General features: G+C 40.3%; 2 protein-coding genes across 2 annotated transcripts in view; one reads left to right on the top strand and one right to left on the bottom strand.

Moving 5' to 3' along the window:
- DNAJC12 (DnaJ heat shock protein family (Hsp40) member C12) overlaps positions 1-20,870 on the top strand; it is a 34,978-nt gene that overhangs the window by 793 nt on the left and 13,315 nt on the right. The gene's annotated exons all lie outside the window — the stretch shown is intronic.
- SIRT1 (sirtuin 1) lies at positions 369-20,734 on the bottom strand. Its single transcript, XM_031602853.2, has 9 exons — positions 20,216-20,734; positions 18,037-18,153; positions 16,466-16,707; positions 15,167-15,319; positions 12,163-12,310; positions 9,398-9,477; positions 5,001-5,187; positions 3,645-4,205; positions 369-2,476 (listed from the first exon to the last, which is right to left on the bottom strand). The coding sequence occupies exons 1-9, from the start codon at positions 20,676-20,678 to the stop codon at positions 2,157-2,159; spliced, it is 2,271 nt and encodes a 756-aa protein (XP_031458713.2). The 5' UTR covers positions 20,679-20,734; the 3' UTR covers positions 369-2,156.

Genomic DNA, 20,870 nt, shown 5'->3' with positions numbered 1-20,870 from the left:
AGTACTTTTCCCAGGAAGTCCTGGCAGCCCAAGTGTCATCTTAAAAACGCTAATCACAGGGTGACTATTTTAAGGGTACTGTTCTGACTCTCGCGTCACTGTAGCTAGTTCAGAACCCCTTACTGTGTAGGAACAAGCAGGACTGCTCAGTGAATGCATCTAAATGCGGCATAGGGTTTAAAGGAAGAGAAGTAGTTTTCTGAAGGACAGAACTGCATTGTGGTTCCAGATGTTGCTGTACCAGTGCAGCTTTACTGGGGCTTTGCTCCCATAGGTGACGGACAGAAAAGGCAATTTATTGTGTAGTACCCAGGATCTCGCTTAAAACGTCGTAGGGCATTTTTTGTTAAGTTCTTAGGAGCTAACTAAAAATTAACAGAAACAAAAAATCAAATGATGATTTTAATAGACTTTAGAACAGAGTGTACGAGTATAAAACACTGGTTTTGTATTTCAAAAGTTGCAGGAAGATAGCCGGTCATTTTAAACAGTCTTCTACAAAACATATGCCAGTAGATTACATAAAAGACACTATATACAATATAAAAGAGCAGAAAACAATCCTCACTGTAAAAATAATTTAAAACAAAGTATTTCAATTTAAAATATCTCCTATAGCACAAACTAATACATTGTAACATGCAAGTGAAAACTAAACATATTGCATTCTTTAGTGTAGCCAAATAAGAGCTGTATTAAATTTGGACAATGAGACAACATGCCAACATTTTTAGATGAATGCAGAAAGCTGTTCTTAAATATTCATTAAGTGATGTATCTTATCTTCAAAGAACAGCTACTATACATCTCCAAAATGTAATAAATATTAAAGCAAAGTATCTGAATAATCTACATCGTAGAGTTCATTTGGGCCAATGTTGAAAAAGTGGTTTATATAAAAAATGCTGATTCACTTACTACTGCACTGTGCAATTTTACAAAATAATTCTAAAGGCTTGGAAACAATCCGCACTTGAAAATTTGCAACATCCAGTTTTAAGGCAGCTTAGCACTTTAATACGCAATGTGATCATTGGAATAGCTGCTTTGCTTCTAAGATGCACGTTGGAGCTAGCAGGTGGAAAGTCACATTCCCCATCTGGGACATCACTCAAAGTAGCACATCTCCAGGTGAGGTGATTAACCTGTATTTCACCCACACAGCAGTAGCAGCAGAGGCTGTTGCTCTCTGAGCAAGTTTCTTCTGATTCTGTTACCTCTAAGTATTACAGGAAGAGATTTGGTTTCCGTGCCTTCTCACGTGCTGGTAGGAACGTTATTGTGTGCGCAGCCAAGCCTCTGTGTTGCAGCCTTGGCAAGTGATCAAATCCTATTGTTAATGCAAGCTGCACTATATTTGACTTTTTGTATACAACATGAAAAACTTCGACCATCGGGAATCCATTTTGTTTAAAATACTGGTGTTCCAGTATTATAATTGCTAAGGAGCCAATGTCAACATAGCTTCATGTCCACAGGAAGTATTAAGCTCAGTAACTGAAGCATTTTCACAGCACTTCTTATCAGTCTAAAAAAGATTAGGAGTTTTCAAGTGCTTACTGTCTTGTTTCCATTTTTAACTATCTACTCACATTTAAGTATGTCTCAAACATACAAACTAACTGTTAAAGCAAAAAATTAGCTGCCAGTCGGTCTTAGAAAATGCCAGTGTTTAATGATAGGCTATGCGAGAACGAAAGGTTTAGCAGAAGCGTAAGAAGTTTTAAATAAACCAAACTGTTACAAAGCAAGAAGTGTGATAATACCATTCTTTGGTCTAAATTAGCTGTTCCCTTTATATTAGTTTAACATTCCAATGGCTTTTTCAAAACTGTTTAAAAATAATATAAGCTGAAATTTATTATGCAAAATAGGTATTATATACATGGATGTCTGATCAGACAGATGACTTAAAAGTGAACATAGTAATAATTGCTTAGATATTCCTAGTACCTTAAAAAAAAAAAGTTAGTGTTGAGTGTGCAGTAAGAGAATTTTATTGAAAAAGGTAAAAAACTAAGCATGAAAATCTGTTTCAGTTGTTTATAAACACCACATCCTTATGGTTTCCTTGCTCTAAATCCAGACGTAAACATTCGTCCTGACATGCCAAAGCTCCTAATGCTGGTGGAAAATTCCTGTAACCAGTGATCGCTTCACAACTTGTTGCTTGTTGGATGATTGTTCCCTGCAGCTTCATTTGTGTAAGCTGATTCATCAGCTGCATCTTGTTCAACCCCATCTTCCCCAAATGCAGCTTCGTCTTCCCTTTCCGCAGCATCCTCATCCTCTATGCCATTGTAAAACTCTTCAATCTCGCTCTCGTCCTCCACATCTAAGCTCTGACTGCGACACGAGCCGCTTTCGCTACTACTCCCACAAGAGCTAGAAGATATCATATCGTCTTCAGAATCTGAGTATACCTCAGCTCCGTGGAAAATATAGCGATTTGGTGGTAAAAATAGATACTGAGTACCTGAAACAGAATTTAACAAGTCAGTATCATGGAATGGTTGAGGTAGGAAGGGAACTCTGGAGGTCATCTGGTCCAATGCCCCTTCTCATGCAGGGGCAACTAGAGCAGATTGCCCAGCAGAAACAAAAAGCTGAAATTATTCAGACAAGGTCTTGCAGACTTCTGGTTAAAAAGTACCTGCACAGATGTATTTTCAAAAGTTAAGCTAACATGACAAATTACATTAAAAATTTATACTTCAGTGTATTGTTAGGAACAGCATTTAACAAATGCTTTACTGGGAAGCTAAATGTTCCTCTCCTCCCTCCCTTTGATGTAGTGTTTAAACTCTAATGTTTAGCAGAACTTTCTGTTGGTAAACATTGTATTCACAGCAAGAATGCAATTGGTTGTACCACAGAATTGGAACCCACCACACAGAATTCAAACAGGCTTTGCTTTAGGGAAATTGTAACTTCCTGGTTCTCCATCCTCACTGACTTTCTTAGTGCAATTACTTGTTCTGTCAATTAACAGACTGCACACGGGAAGGCTTCTTTGGAAAGTCTGATGTTTCCTTTGGAATGTGCCTGGCTCCAACTTTGTGATTTGCTTTTCAAATCGTGTTGTGACTTTGTCCCTTAGTCCTCCAAAATAGCTGTCAGATTGGAACGTGGTGCTTTAAAATCCCAAGATCAGTACAATTTTACTGGAAATGCATTAGAAAATGTAAGAAAGGTGGGTTTATTTTTGATACTTAGCTTCTGCCTCTTGAACTCTGATCTTTCTAGGGAGCTTGTAATCACAGAGTCATAGAATGGCCTGGGTTGAAAAGGACCACAATGATCATCAAGTTTCAACCCCCTTCACCAACCACCAGGCCAGGCTGCCCAGAGCCACATCCAGCCTGGCCTTGAATGCCTACTATTATCTAACCTAAACCTCCCCTGTCTCAGTTTAAAACCATTCAGTAATCACTGATTATAAAATCTATTCTGAATTACAGTTTTCCTATTGGCTTCTCCAAAAGAAATAAACTCTACATTGATAATAAAAAACATAGATACTTTTCTGAGCAGAAATAACCACCAAAAAACACTGATTCCCTCAAGGGCAACTTATTTATTGCTTCAAAGTAAGTCTAGAATAAACACTTAAGTGCAAGAGAATGAAATAAGTTAACACTTACCATCCAGCCTTTTGCTAATCTGTTCTTTTGCAGATCTATTTACCCAGCACTTCTTCACTATTTCATTTTTTTCTTTGCTTTCTCCATTGTTGGTTCCATTTTCCTTCATTGTTTCAGAGTTCATTAATTCACTAGTAGTATTTTCAGGGTTTTCAGAGGATGCCTGTGTGTCTTGAAGCTTTTCCTCTGTGCAGGTCCCTTTAGTTTCAGAGGCAGGATCACAGTTTTCTATCTTACATTCAGCTGCGTGTTCTGAGGGCACCACTGAAGTATCTGGTGGAGTCATTTGTTCTGGTGAACCAGAGTCTTCAGAAATGTTCAAGGGTGTAGGTGGTAGCTCAGATGAGTGCATTTCGAGCTCTTTGTGCATTCGTGGAGGCTTTTCTGTTATTTCTGAAAGCTTTACTGAGTTGTAGCAAAGTTTTGAATATTCACTACCTAGCCTTTGACATAATTCATTAATAATAACGTCACAGTCTCCAAGAAGCTCCACGTCAAAGTGTAGATGAGGCAGAGGTTCCCTATTAATTAAGATCTGAGGCACTTCATGGGGGATGGAACCTAAACATAGAAAAGACAGTTTGAAGACGGGCATTTTTGGTTTTACTGTCTACCAAAGATCTACCAAAAAAACTTCATTTCTGAAGTTCTGAAGATCTTCAGTCAGATCTGGAATACAAGTAATTCTTAAATGTAACAAAGCTGAAGTGGCAGTGTGAGGTGCCATGCCTATGTAGTCTATCTAGATTTCCCTGTTTCTTGCAGTAAAAGGTGTTTTTCTATAGAAGTGCTGGATGTGGCACTGTCCCCAGTGAGCAGCAGGTGGTTGGTGCAGGCCCTTCTCAGGCTTGCATGTTAAGAGTACAAGTTAAGTTGTGCGCTTAATAGGCAAATAATTAACCTGCAATTGTATCTTCTCAGCCCTCCTGAAGGACTTATTTAGTAATAGCACAGATGGTTTTTCTTATCACCTTTAAGAACTAAGGATCCAAATGGTCGTATACTATATAATGCCCACTCTGTATCATTTAGGGTAAAGTACTGACTTCAATTACTGCTCAGACACCTGATGTAGCTGTTCCATTTTTTTATACTACATTTATCTTTTAAAAGACAATTACTTTCTAAATCTTACAATTCCAAAAGCATATTATGAACAGGGAGATAAATAAATTAATCTCAGAACAAAGGTATTTAACTTTTAGCTAAATAGTTCTCTGGATTATAAATTCATAACTTTGAGATCTCTACTCTGCCTTGGGCATAGAAAAAGCACTCGGAACTGGAACTCTTAACTGAGAATTTTAATTTCATCTTATTTTTTTGGAAAGAAGAAATTTCCAGTCAGTCACTTACTTGGAATCAATGCTACTGGTCTTACTTTCAGTGAAGACCCAATGACAATAAGGAGATCAACTTCATTTTTGTCATACTTCATGGCACGATGGAACTGCTCAGGTAAGTTCTCTCCAAAGAACACTATGTCAGGCTTCATGATAGCAAGTGGTTCATCAGGCGGACAGCGAGGACATCTAGGAACAACCTGCAGTAGAACAGCTTATATCACTACTGTGGCTGCAACCTTGAAAGCCTCAGATTTTAGCAATTTACAGTGATTTACTCTGGCATAAGATGAGTTTCAGTGATATTTTCTCATTTATTTTTTCTGTGGATGTACATCTGAATACACTTCTTACTCTAGTCTGCACATAGAACTACAGCAAGAATGAAGGAGTCCTTTTACATCAAATTGGAGAAACAATGAAAGTCTACACCTCTGTTCTTAGCTAACAACTAAGCCAGCGTCTAGATGTCACACTCAACACTGATGCGTAATCACCTCCTAGTGGAGAGGAATATAATTTTTTTGTTTAATCAGAACAAAAGCTTTGGTTTTGCTATCAGTTTCCATTGCACAATCTGCTATACACCCCTTCCTAATCAAACAGTATGTTATAGAGCGTTACCTCTCTACTTTCTCTTGGTTGCATAAAGCAACGTGGCACTGTAGCAGGTGTCCAGCAAAAAGCATACAGAATAAGAACATGGAAAGATCTTTTGTCTGGTCTCCATTTTAAAATTTCCAATTCCTTCAATAACAGAGCAAAAGTAGATGCTAGTTATGTTTGTGGAGAAGCAGAGTCCTTTTCCTTGTGAAACCAAGGGTTTTCTGACCTCTTTCAATTTAATACTTATTCAGGGAGAAAAAAAGTAAACAGGTGAGTGAGGCAAGTAGGACTTTACTACTGAGCAAATTATTTTCTCAGCTGTAGTCTCTGAAGTAAAATACCCCAGAATAAATCTAAGGAGCTAAACATAGCTGCAGTCCTTTGGCAGTAATGACAAGAAAACTAGTGCTTTGTAAAAGCATGGAGTGATGTATGAGACCTATTATTATAGAAAATGTAGGAAAACAAAAAGACACAAATATACAACTGCTGGTTTTTGATGGCTGTTGTAGGACCAAAGACAATGCTTTCCCTAGGAGAAAGCATCACAAGTAAAAGGCTGCTTCTGTGGTGTGAAAGAACCTTTTCCAAAATTCAAGTCTTTGAATAATCTAATCTTTCTTTGAAGAAATCTCCCTACTACAAATGTGTAAGAAGTGATACAGCACAAGAACTAGAAAGTGGTATAGAGAGAATCTTCATCGCTTTATCCAATGTAAGGAGTTAACAGCCCAAACAACTAAATAATCCCCCAAAACAGAGTAGGGGAAAAAAAAAAAACAACAACAAAACTTGAGATTTTTTTCCTTGGATCTTTACATATTAGAAAGAAAGCTAACAACACACCAACATCTGGAACTTTTCTGATGCTTTTTACCCTGCGACTTCTTCTGCCGAAGGAAGTAATGCATGTGCATTTTAAATTGGAAGATCTAGGAACTAAATTTGTTTGTTCTGTATTAGGAAGGAAGCAAAGATCTCTAACTTCTGATTTAGTTTAAAAAGACACTGATAGTAATTGTTTCCATCATCTCCTACAGGAAGTCCAATAATGTTATTTAATGAATCTGTGTACAGCAACTGCTGTCCCTGTTCAAATCACGAGTTACTGTAAAGGGGCCCACAAATAGGTTTCAGCACTACACTACTCACCAGCTCCTTTGCTAATCCTCAGAAAGGTCATCAGTAAGGGGAAGATCTATTCCAAGAGCTGAAATTGATACCAAGAAGTTAAGGCTAGATAGCTGGCCGCTCAGCTGCCTAGGATCCTCCCTCCCTCCAGGGGCAGCATGGCCCAGAACCAGACCACCTCTGCTGCTGTATTTGTCTCATGAAAGAGAATGGGAATTCCTCATTAGCTGTGGATGTATCAAAAACAAGATCAGTAAAGATTGTGTCTGTTTAAGAACATCCAAGAACAGGTGCATGTTTCTGTGGGCCTTTCATCCTAAATCTGAGATGCCTTTGCTGTTTCTTGAAACTGCTTAAAATAGTCAAAAGCACAGTGAAATTGGCGTTTTTGAAAATAATCAAAAATAGTTTTACTCAGAAGTGTTGTTTTTCTGTGGGATTTATAGATACTGCCTCATCTTGTGTAGCAGGATGGCTGCGTACAGCAACCTAGAAATGGAATCATGCTGCAGGGAAGTAGCATGCTACCTTGGAACTGGCAAAAAAAAAAAAAAAAAAAAAAAGCAGCAGTGAGGAACTGGTGGTTTTCTAAGTATCCATCTCTGATATGTTGAAAGGAAATCCTGCCAGGAAGATGCTAAATAGACTTATTTTGTTGTGAAGCGCTTCAAACTGCCAAAGGAAGGACCAGAGCAAAGGAAAGCTAATCTTTTCTATGGAAAACAGGACCTGGGGTCACATATAACTGAACTTCCAAGCAGTGGAGGACTGCAGAGAATACAAACAGCTTCCTATTGGGACTAACTCCCCAAACCATTTCTAGAAAACAGAGCTGTTGGAATTTGGCAGTGTTTTATTTCATAAGTACAGAACCAGTTTCTTTTGATAACTAAGAAATTAATTCATTCTGGAGAACGACAGAAAAATCAACTGTGTCGGGCTGGTTTTTGAAGCAGAGATAATGATGGTAAATTGAACTTTTTTTTTGAAGGATACTCTTTTTTCCAATGGTGCTATTTCTTGTTATATGTATGTAGGTACACACACACATATTCAGCAATAACTGTATTCATTTTATGAAATAACAGTAACAGTATTACAGCCATGGCCTACTCTGGAAAAATATACCTGTCTAAAGTCTTGGAACTGCTGAGTCATGGCCTGAACCACTGATTGAGCACCTGGGGAAAGGACCTGGTCAGCCCTAGGAGCACAGGTGAAGGCAATTCAGCTGTGTGACTGTAAGGGTGGAGCCTGGCTGCACCTCTCTTAGACCTCATTTAAGGGCTGACTGCCACCAAGGAAGATCTTTCTGGAGATCCCTCCTCTGTGGGGTCTTCTTGTGAGCCTGAATCTCCGGATACAGGTGAGCATCCTCTTTTTTAACAACTTCTCATTGCGCATATCTGGGACTCGTGCTGCTGCCTTTACAGTACTGTCAGATTAGGACTCATAGATTGAATGTTTCTTCCTTGAGCAAAAATCTCCTTGTTCAGAAGTACTGTTGTGCAGGCTTCTCTTCCCATCCCTATGCTCCCACAACTGGCCATGAGCAGGGACGTGCCGTTAGGGCACAAGTTCAGTTCAGCATATAAAAGTGCACTGATTGAAGTGCTGTTAGAAGGAATACTTCCACTAACAGTCAAAATAGAAAACTACACCATGCTTAGGAACAGCTGTTGAGAAGGAAAAGAAAAACAAAGTCCAAATCCCAACTAACTTGCTTTGAGATAAAGAAGCAGCAAACATCTCTAAGGTAAAATTCTCAAGAATAACGTGACGAGTAGAACAGACCTCATATTCAGTATTGCAAAGCATCAGTCTTCTGATATTCACACTTCATAAAACTTGAAGTCAAACATAGAATTCAGCGAAAGCCTTTCATAAGATATTTCAGATGTAATGCTTCAAAGATGTTTCTCTGTGTTTCTCATTTAAAATTATAACTGTGGAGTCAAGTATTTATTGAAAATATGCAAATACAGAAAAACAGTGCCTTTTCATTTATATAGACAACCTTCTTATCAGACAATTGTCTCTGTCAAAAGACAGAGAAGAAAAGCAAAGCGGGTCCGATTAAGGCAAAGGTTATTCTACTCTGATGGAGCAGAACTAACTCTTGGCTTGGTCATGAAGCACTTCACATCCAAATGTGAGGAATTCAGAACATAAAATAGTTTGGCAGTTCTTGAAAGTGTTAATCAGACATCTCACTTATCCTACATGCTCAGAGGCTGCTTTATATTAGCATTTTCTCCATGCATCATCTACAATTTCAACATTTTGAATGCAGGTAAATGCTTTAAGAGGAACTGATGTTATAAATAGCTAGAAATACTTTCTCAGTGTGACTGAGAGCTCAGATTACCCTATAAATCCAACTCTCTACTTACCACGTTAACTTCTGCTCTTCTGAGAATGGCCATTAGAAACAAACTCCAATGGTTTTGGTTCTACTTCTTTCACTTTACCTTATTTTTACAGTGTAGTAACTGAGTGTGTTTTTTAAATACAAGAGCAAATACTAAAGTACAGATAGGCACGTAGGAAACAGGACGGGTTTTTTTTTAGTCATACGCCTTTTAAAAATGCAGACCTTTTAAGCAATGCTTTGTTTTGTTATCAAGTTGCTTATTAGAAAGCCGCAGTGATCTAAAGCAAGTAAGTTTTTACCTGATTGAAAATATCTCCTCGAACAACTTCACAATCAACTCTGTATTTACAGATCAGGCAGGAAGCTGTTGCAAAGGAACCTGGGGGGGGGGGAGGGAAATATGACAGAAGTGAGGACTTTCAGATTTGGTCTTTTTGCCAAAGATGTTATGAAACAAAGACTGTTAAATTGCAGTGCTAACAAAAAAAACAAAAAAACAAAAAAACAAAACCAAAAACCAAACAAACAAACAAACAAACCCCACCAAAACAAACAACCAAATACCAAAAAACAAAAACAAAAACAAAAAGAAGTCCTTAAAAAGTAATTTAAAATTAAGATTCCTGTGGTACTAAAGGTAGTTGTAGATGTTAGCCAGGACAAATTCTGTTTTAGGAGGAGGATATATTGCATGTAAGAAAACACAAAATATGTTGATTCATTCCCCTACTTTCCATCTTTATAGGATTAATAGAACTGGTGTCAGCCCTGCCTCATCAGCAGCAGGACATCTCAACTGGTTTTGAAAGAGCAAAATAACTATGAAAATACATTAACTAGGACTTCATTATAGGCAACTAAGTCACAGTATTGTTCCTCTCGGTAACTGTCAACAGTTAGAGCTATATTGTTTCCATTAGAGTAGTGCTCTGAACTTAGTATTCAGCTTGGCTACTATGTTCATTGTTTGGCAACATTGGTAAAACTGCTCTCCGGAGCTCTTGCGGCCCTGTTCTAACGCAGCTGAGGTGATGCCTGATATCTGGTAGAGCACTCCTATCTTCGTTGCCTGAAGGCAAACCTTACCTGCTGGCTAACACATGTTAACAGAGGGAAATTGTGGCAAACGAGAGTGGCCTTTTGGTGCACATGTTTACCCGTCAAGGCCTTGTACCCGTGCAAGGTGTACTGCTAGAAGTTGACAGAACGTTGAAGAATGAAGTAAGGAATTGTCAGATTTGTCCTAGCTATGAAACAAGGCTTAAAAAAATAATCAGGCGATCTCTGACCTTGCAGTGGAATGTGTCAAGCTCTCACAGCTAGACAACAAAGAGATACCCTTAACTAACTACTTTCAGTTTCTCTTTAACCACTACCATTAGACAATTAGCTAGCATTAAGCAGCATAACTGTAGTTACGCTAACTTTAACTTCCAAAAGCCTCAGAATCCAATAAAAGAATATTTTTTTATTTGAAAATCAACTGATACAGCATACACACTAAAGCTGGCCTGAAATCTAATTACTGCATCATGTAACTGAAAAAAACACCAACATTTGTGTGTCGGTGATGTGCAAAAACACAGCTAAGTAAGAATTTTGTGATAAGTTCGTAATTAGGAATGACATCCAAAAGAAAATGCATTATATGCTGAATACATATGAAAACTAGAGGGAGATTTCAGTTATTCTGTGGGGTGGATTCTATTCTGTTCTCTTTGGTTACTATGACAGAGCACTGCATTTACTCTAAATGAAGAAAATTGACAAATCCACCATTGAGTTAAGCTCTATAGATGAGGAAGATGAGTCTGATCCCTGGAAAAGTGGAACTCTGTAAGAAAGTTGTAATCAATGGGCAGATGGCCACCTCTGGTACCAGGCTGGCATTGCCACACAGCTAACAGCTAAGGCAAAGAAGAACAGGGTACCACTTCATCCAAAGATCACTTGGGATATCGTGCTAACAGTACAGCTTCAACAGTGGCTCTGTTACAGGCAAAAGGAACCACTGCTTCCCTAGCTCCGCGTTAGGATTGTTGGAAAGGCATCTGGTGATACTTTCTTCTTTCCTGATATTTGTTCTTGCCCCTTGCTGGGACAGCAGCCCTCTATATTCTTAGTGGGAGATCAAGGGTTATTGCTCTTAACTCAGAGGTTAACTTCTTCAGTTCCAGGTCTACTGCTGACACCAGCATTAAGTCAGGTCTCACAAACATGCTAACGTTGCTTTTAAGCAATTTTTTTGATAAAAGAAATAGACTTTAGAACTCTAAGCCTTCTTTCCTTAAAAACATATCCTTGACCTTTTAACTTGACATCTGTGAGTCTTTGGAAATGGTAAGCATATCAAACAATTACCTAGGAGGTTCCATTTAATTTGGTATAATAATTAGAGAGTGTCTGACACTGAAACGTAACAAAATGATTTCATTTCAACAACTGTGAATCTACAATAAGATGTAGCTGAGGTAAGCCTCCGAAGTGACAGGGTATTCTAAGATTTCAGTAGAACCTATTCTAAGTAATCAGCAGCTAAATCTATTTCGTTATCAGACAATTTCCACACTGTGTTTTCATACATGAATATAAAGTACCACCAATTACATAACAAAGGTCTAAGCTTGTCACCGATGCACAAAGACACCACTTACCATGCATTACTTATGAAAGTAGTATTTCTGCTAGAAACACTTTTGCTTTAACTACTTGAACTAACTCAGAAAGAAAGGGGGGAAAAAAAGGCAACGTTTTCAAGTTGTAAAGTACAGTCATGTAAGCAGCAGAGGCTCATGAAATACACGTGCCTTGGCTTACTGTCTTACTGGATGTGTCTGAAGAAAATGCTTCTCAGCCTCTCTCTCTGCAGTGTTTTCTTTAGCTGCTCTATTGGTAATAATTTTACCTAGTATTCTAAACACTACTTTAAAAGCAGAATATTTGTTTCTGAGAAATACCAGTTTAAGGAAAATATCAACGCCACTAGCAATTACCTTGTCACATACATCAGTAAGCATCGTTCCTACTCATAAAGAATAAGAAAAGGGAAACTATAATTACTGACCATGACACTGAATTATCCTTTGGATTCCTGCAACCTGTTCCAACGTGTCTATGTTCTGAGTATAGTTACGAAGCAATTTTCCTTCTTTATCCATCAAAGCTATGAACTTGTGGCAGAGAGATGGCTGGAATTGGCCTGGATAGATTTCCTACGGAATTCAAAAGTACATTAGAAAGTGTATATGAATACACAGCATCTTTATTCCAAATGCAGCAATTGTGTACTCATTTTTTGTAATCATCCCCTTTACATTTTGCCCTTTCCTTTCAGATCCAACTCTTCTTTCACCAGCTGAACTTCTCATTGTATCAGGATGAACTGCTCATTGCAGTAGCTGGTAGTTTGTTCTTCAGGCAGCACAAAACAAGGTCTAGGTCTTCTTTGGTTTTGAGAAATATAAAACATGAGTTTTCTTCCTCTTCTTCCTCAGTATTTTTATTAGAGACATTATTTTACTGCAGTCAGACAAAAAAGAAAAATAATCATGAGGAACTTGGATTCTGGTCTTTTGGTTAAATATGAACAGTTTTTATTCATCAACTGTACTGGCAGCCATTCCTGGGCTCTCATTAGCTACCAAACAGAAGCACAAATTGGACATAAAGCAGAAGGCAGGTGGCACTGAGACCAGCTTTGCCAATTTATCCAGTTACAACAGTCATTAAGGCAAAACCAAATGGCTTAGAAGAGCAATTCCACTGCCCCACACAGGTGCTCAGCATTTCTGCTAAATCGAGGAAGAGGAGGTAGGCATTTCTAAGGCATATATAGGAAGAAACGTGCACACTTTTATGGAATGATTTGACATCTCCTCAGTGAATAAAGGAGCTTGCCAGAAGAAAAAATGCATGTGGGCACTTAGCTGAAAGCTTCACACAAAGAACCTCTGCCTAGAACTGACCAACCAGGCAGTACTTCTAGTTGCTGTGTGACAAGGAGGCTAGAAGCAGCAGCACCCTCTTGCTCAGGAGCACCTCTTAAGAGGAGAAGCCCTCTGCTCTCCTGTCAGTCTTTTGCCACTGAACAGCAACTAGGCTGTACTCTCACCTGGGGAACCCAGGCTTTCGTACAGAAAGTAAGCAAGAAGTAGGAGCTGCCTACTTTTCTAGTAAATACTGAAAGCTGAACCAAAAAGTTGAGCACAACAGTGAACTGTTATGCGTGACAGCTCTGCCCTTAACTAATGCCACAGCCTAACCATTCACAACCAAAAGAGAATTTTTGAAAGTACTTGTTTTCCCCCCAAATATTTCAAGTTACTCTTATTTCTGAAGCTATGTAGGTCTTTGGTTTAAGTTGCAGCAGTAATCAACAATTGTTCACAGTGGTATCATCTAGATTACGAGTAGGCTGTTATAAAATTACCAGCAGATGTAATATGGTCCTAAGAGACTTTCTATCTTAGTCTGAAAAAGCAAGACATGCTCTGCCACCACTAACCATACAAATAAATATGGGATCCATGGGAGAGAATAATTACAGGAAATAAAGAAAGGATAGACTTCACATTGAATGAGTGGAAACAAGCACTTGTACAGAGGAATCAATGAAGCAGGAAGCAAAATGAGCTTATAGCACTAATAGTGAGAAAAGACTGACTAGACAACTAGAAATGCACATCCATACAGTGATAAAGGGTGGAACTCTTGGCACAGATGTAAGAAGAGACAGGAGATGAGGCAAAGCCAATAGCGCTCATTGAAAAGTACCTTAAAAATAGAGCAAAGCCCAGGTACAGTAGCTATGCCTTAAAATGTATGTACTAAAGTGAAAAAATGAATTTCTGGGTCCAAGTATGTTGGCTGAGTAATTAGCCTCTGCTCTGACAGAGCAAATAGCTTTCAGAGTCGCTATTGTGTTTCAGGGTTTGGTGTGCTTTTTGTTGTTGTTACTGCTGTTGTTTGCTTTCAATACCAGATGAAATTATGTCAATGAAAAATATCAGCCAAGTTAAATTTGAACTGTTCTGGTAAAATGTCCACATAGGCAGACCTCACGTAGTTGGTTCCCCTTCCCCTTCTCCCATATTAAAAAGTCAAAGCAACGTATATACTAATGGACACCAAAATATGTTAGAATTTGGATAGAGCGCTTTCAAGAAAGCCAAGCATCTCAGAAATGCATCCATGTTTCTTTTCCAAGCTTTGGATCAATAACAGAGCAGTAGTACAAACTGCGAGCAAAAGGAGGAAACAGCAAGCACAGCTAGCAGTGATGGATTCTCAGGAGTCCTTACAGGTCCTGTAAAAATACTTCTTTGATTTATATTTCCTTCTTGTCTCTGAGGCATTTTTAATTAATCTGTTTAATATTGCAAATATCTCTCAGAAAACTGCTCCATCCTCCCTTTTAAGAAATGAACACAGGCCCTGTAAGAAAGACTTTTTTTTTAAATACAGATCCTCGTGTCAGCTACATCAAAATCTGAAACAGGATCAAACTTATCAGTGCATGAAACTGCTTCACTCCTCCTAACCATGAAGCGATAAAATGTGGCCATACAGAGTGACATGAAACAGCATGCTACAGCACATCAAATTCAGATTCAGTTTTCCACATTACTTGTGTGCTTGCAAAAAGTTTCTCATTTTATTTTTCAGTGAATGTAACTGCAGCTAAGAATTTCAAGGACTTTTAGAATTATGACAAAATGTTATTTATCCTCCCTTGAATCAGAGAGCCACGAGATTGGTTGCATATAAAGTGAACTTGTAACGGGAACAGCCAAAGTAGGCTTTAAAAAGAATAAAATATTGCAAAGTCTTTTTAATAAGTTTAATACATGGTTGCACACAATGACTAAAGTATCATCTTTGAGGATATAATAGTTTGCAAAGGCCTGCCAAGGGGAGAGTCATTATGCCACTGAAATAAGCGTCTCATTAAATACCATCTTGTTGAAAGAGACAGACACCCTTTGTTAACAGAGCTATGCAAAATCTCATTTACGCATCTGAAGTATTTTTATTTACTGACCAAGATAAGATTAATAGGAAAGCCATACCTTTGCAAACTTAAAAAATGGCCTGGGATCCTTTCTGAAGTATTCTATATCAAACATTGCTTGAGGATCTGGAAGGTCTGGGAAGTCTACAGCAAGGCGTGCATAGATGCCGTCTCTTGATCTAAAGTCAGGTATTCCACAAGACACAGACACCTGAAATATATTTTTGCAATAAGCAATACTACGTATCAGGCTGTAACAGCTACTATGATAACAAGAGCTACCACGATACTATTTGGGAAACCATATTTCCATACGCTCACGTACACAGAGATTGTGTTCTGTGTTGATCAAACCAATCTCCAAATCACAAGCAGGAGATACAGCACAAAAACACAACTTGATAACCTGGTCCAAAAAAGCTTCAGCACGATCCCCACAGGCAGTAACAGAATACTGAGTACTAAAAGCTCTAAAGTCTTGTAAGAAGAGTTGTTCATCTTTTTTTCCTTTACCATGCTAATGCAGTAACAAAATAGAGTCTCACTTCTGATGATAAGACACCTCTAATAAACTAGCTGAGCATTGCAGTAACAGTCAATAAGGGCTAATTTACTGTCCCATGCTACCCCAGAATACTGTAACAAGAGGTGGGAAAACAGGCATAGCGATTATAGGAAGAACAACACTGGATAACAGAAGTAGCAGTGCTTTTCTGCAAAGCTGGTCTAAGTTGGATTAGCCATCTTTTTTGAATAGCATCACACCTGTGTGTGCAGTCAACTGAGGTAAAAAATGATTGACTTTCATACTGTATCTCATACACAGGTGTAAAGCTGCAAATTCATGACAATTCAAGGTTTTGTTTAGTGAAATCATGAGTAGTCTTATCACCATAGTGGAGCACCTCAGACATAAAAGTCTGTCTACCGAAACTGAATTGTACTCTTATTAGAACCTAACCCCTCCCCCCAGTCTTTTACTCCCTCTAGTTCCATTAGACGCTTTATGAAATTCACTGAGACTTAAAGTCATTAGCTTTGTAAAAAAAAAAAAAAAGACTAGGATAGAAAATATTCTGGAATAGGTAGATGTGATTTTATTTCATAATTATTTTGCGTAGAAGCAATCGCTTAAGAGTTTAAATGTTTAAGAATAGCTTCTTGTCAGAAGAGAGATCTTGTCATTTCCAGTTTAAGCTCCAGTCTTGCAGCGTGCATCATCTAGGACAGCTGTACCTCCTCTTCCCAATTACTTGTTTACAAATACTGCCACTGTCAGATTGTCCGTGTGCCATAAAGCTCTGGATAAGAACTAACCGACTATATACTCTCACACTGTCATTGTGGCAATACGTACCCCAGCTCCTGTCAAGACCATGATTTTTTTGCATTCTTGTAAAAGTTTCACTGCATCATCAATAGTATTAATATCTTTTCGTTTTTTTCTTTTTGGAGGCTCTGAAAGAATGTTTATGACAATTTGCCACAGTGTCATGTCATCCAGTTCAGGTGGAGGGATTGTTTCTGGGAGCAGGTCTTTCAGAATTGTCCGTGGGTCTGTACCTAACATGAGATGCTGCTGAACAAAAGTATAAGGACCTGAGAAAATTGAAAAACAAAACAAAACAGAAATTTACTCAGACAAGTATAACCATCATTCCATTTATTAATGCTTGCTACTTCATTTTATTAAAGCAGTTTCATTCCATGCATCAAAAACCCCATATATCTTGGTCTAAATTCAGGAATGGTAGCACAGGGAGGGTTTTATGATTATTTTCTGTTAACCCACAATCCGTTTTTTGAAAAGTCAGAGTAGAAGTCATAGTTTGATGGCTCTTACAAATACACGTTTAGCAACAAGACCTTCACAATGTTTCTCCATTTAATGGCTTAATTGGCGTTTTTCCAACGTTTCATAGGGTACACACATACATACATGCATTATAATGTATACTAATGACAAATAGGGCCTACCAATCCACAGGTTTTTTTATTGCTCTATCAGTCATCTAAAACTAATGACTTCAGAGATGATCTTCCATAGCCACCAATCTCTCCAGAAGCACTCAAGAATGGAGCAGTAGAAGAAAAATAGGTACATCTTAAGAAGTTAAGGGGATCCAAACTAAATTATGTAAAACTAAATTAAAACTAAACTAAATTAACTAAATGTACATTACATATAAAGACAACCATCAGCAACTGCATTTACCTAAAAGGTACTGACAGTGAACCTGTAATGAAGAGATTGGTAAAGACTGGGTCAGGTTTTAAGTGGAACACTGTGCTGCCATACTGTTATTTTCTTGCTGCTGTGTTTATCAGTAGTGGCAATGCGATCACTGTGGTTTATCACATCTATGTAAGAGACAAGACTTGAAGTCCCAGCCTCGCTGGGCCCTGGAAGCCCATCCTATTCAAGTCACCAGTCACTCCAGCAGCGTGCATTGCTCTGAGTGAGGTGAAAGCTTTTCACCCAACACCTGTACTACAGACTGATCTGCACACTAGTTAACACCCAAATGAAGGTGTCACATAGGACAGCGAGCCCTACAGATTAATATGGCTAAAATCATACAAGAATCAGCTTCATCATCTTTAAAGTAAGAGTAATACCATGTAAATGGGTAAGAAATATGCCAGTTTCATTTACTTAATTTAGTGAGCTTGTGTATATACAGTTAATATGGACTATGGCAGCATTTCTACAGAAAAACAAATCTGTTGACTGCTCTTTCTCGAAATACAGTTTAAAGAGGTTAATTTTAAACCCCCCTAAATATTATACAGGATACAGAGAATAATTACTGAAAAATAAATAATTGCTATTTCTTCTAACAATTTTCAAAAAAACTGAAGACTAGGAAGAACTGAGCAAGTGTTCACAGGCAAGCAGCATCTGAGAGTAATTGCATAGGCTTCTACCTATACGTGGTCTTGGGGTCCAGTCACTAGAACTTGCATGTGAAGCTCTGTCATCTTCATCACTATCACAGGAGTGGAAACCATTGGCTATGATTTCATCGCTTAAAAGGAAGTTATCTGCAAGACAGCACAACAATGGAAGTTACAAGACTTGAGCCAAGCAGCACAGTTCATGCATATTTAAATGTATCACAAAACCTAAAGTTGTAATTCATTGCATTCAACTTTAATTGCATACGAATAGATAGCATCACCACTTAGGGTTTTTTTTTTTTTTTAGCTTACTAATACATTTTCAGGCCTCTGATTTACTGCAGGATTTCTGTATTAATACTGGCATCAGTGGGCTGACATTGATGTGAATGAGGTTTTCATTGTATCAACTGTTGGTTACTAAGGTTATTTGTACCTTCAAAAAGGAGTGAAGCCCTTTAAGATTACCATTATTTTCTCTTATTTTTCATACGGTTCTCACTTCACTCAGCTCTTACTGCAAAACTGGATAAAATCAATATCTCACAGCTTACAGAACAATCTGCAATGGGGTTTTAAGACACACAAATACACAGCTGGATAGAAACAAGTTAGAGGATTTTGCTATGCTGTGCTGTTGCAGCTGACTTGCAGTAGCTGGCCACACACACACACACTTAGGTGGTATTTCATTCATGACAGAAAAACTTGCTACCTTGAACCACCTTCACTATGTTTATCACCATTGTACCTTGCAGATGGGTTTGGCTTCAAGCACTCCACTTGTGGCCCTCAGCCAGAGTAACCCAATCTAACTTCATCAAGTGCCCAGAACAAGGACTCTGGAGAGCAATGGATACTCATTTCACAGCAGGCGATACCAAGCTAACGTTTAAGGTGAAAATCCGTATTTTATTCTGAGCAGTTTGTTACAATATGGGCTACTATTTTTTTTTAATTATCTTTTTATTAATAGGCACAGCAAGTGTATTAATTTGTTGAAAATCTCTAAGCAAATGAAAGTAAGCCTCAGTCTCTAGAATAAAGAATCACCACCATCGCTTCCCAACACCAGTGAATGAACTCCTGTGCCGTACTGAAGCTAGGTCACCTCACCTTTACCCTTAAAGAAAAACACTGCATTTTGCATTGCACTGTCCAATTTGTTTAATTGATTGGATAAGTAAATTGCGGAAATGATTCTGATTAAATTGAAAAGGGTAGAGGCCAGTCATTCGCTTTCTACACTTGCTGCCTCCTGAGAGCACAGGTGCTCTTGTGACATTATGTCTTATTATGATTTTACATATTTAAAGCATCACAATTCTGTTTTGTAACGCATGAAGTCAGTGAGCACCTTACACAAAGACCTTTATGAATAAGAGAAGCACCCACGAGCACACTGCATTTTACTACAACAACCACTGCATCTGCTATGTGAAGAGCCAAAGTCTGTGTCATTAAAGACTCAGCACATACAGGTCACATCATCATAGATTTATAAAATGCGATAGCCTAAAGTAACGGTTTAAACTGTAACACCCCCCAAGGAGTTCTCTTGATTCCTCAAAGGAATAAAAGGACTTTGTGCCAGAAACAGCCAGTACAAACCAAAACACACCTGAGCATTTGAGTAACTCGAGGAATAGCCTCCACATAAGGCATTATAATAGAGATCACTTCCCAGGCAAAGCGCAGTATCTTGTACCTTTAAAGCACTACCTGAAAAACCCCAAAGCCTCCCAACCTGTCGCTCCCAACACAGCAGACCGAGCTCAGCGCTGGTACCACCCAAGCCGTGCTCCAAACCCACCTGCAAAGGCAGCTCCCTGACGGCGCAGCTCTTTGCGCTTCAGCTGCTGAAGCCTAAGACTAACTCGAAGCTACCCAAAGAACTGGTCCGCACGACCGCTCCCGTCCCTTCCACTAAAGTTTTCAAGAAGCAGAGAGAAAGTAAGCGCTGTCAGGAGACGGGGCTCACGGCTGTCATTTTTAATAGCGCGCCGCCGCCGCCGCGGACGATCTCAGCAGCGAGCGCCGAGGCGACCTCGCCGCGAGGCCCGGCACGAATACCGCCGGCCGCCACGAGCCCCGATCGGCACCGCGGCCGACGGGCGGCGGCCGAGCGCGGCGCCTCCCTCGCCCCCCGCGCGGCTCGAGCCGCGGCCGCCCCGCGGCGGGACGGGGGATGGGGTCGGGTCCTCACCGGGCTGCGGGGCCGGCGCTCCGGCCGCCCCGTTTGAACGCTGCGCCCGCTCGCAGCCAATGGCCGCCTCCGCCGCGTCTTCGCCGGGCGCCGCCTCCGCCCCCTCCCCCCGGCCCCGCTGCCGCGGCTGCGGAGGCGGCTCCGCCCGGGCCAGGCCCCGCTGCGCGGCCCTATTGTCCGCGCCGCTCCGGCCCTCCGTCGTCGCGCCGTCCTCCTCCCGCGCCAGGACGTCGCCGTCGGCGCTGACGGCGGCCGCCTCGCCCGGAGGTTCCGTCGCGGCGGCGGCGGCGGCGGGTGGCTCCGCGCCCCGGTCCGGGCGGTGGGCGGGCGGCGCGCCCCGGCCGCAGACGCCGTCTTCCGAGTTCAGGCGCTGGCGCTTGGGCGCGGGCTCGGCGCTCTCGGCCGCGGCGCCGGGGCCGCCGCCGTCGCGGGGCCGGAGGAGCGGAGCCTCCCCGTCCGCCATCTTGGAGAAGCAACCGCCGCCCCCCTCCCTCCTTCCCTCCCGCCCGGCGCAGCGCGCAGCAGCGCCGCCGCCACGGCCCCCTCCCCCACCCCCAGGGAGCGATTTAAACGCGGCACGTGACCGCGCCGCCGCCCACGCGGGCGCCCGCCCCGCGGAGGCCGCAACAACAACAAACCGGGTCACGTGAGCGGA

The sequence above is a fragment of the Phasianus colchicus genome, chromosome 8 (genome assembly GCF_987193195.1).
Source record: "Phasianus colchicus chromosome 8, bPhaCol1.hap1.1, whole genome shotgun sequence".
NCBI lineage: Eukaryota > Metazoa > Chordata > Aves > Galliformes > Phasianidae > Phasianus > Phasianus colchicus.
Note: the sequence above shows the minus strand (reverse complement) of the source record. Positions and strands in the feature narration are given on the sequence as shown.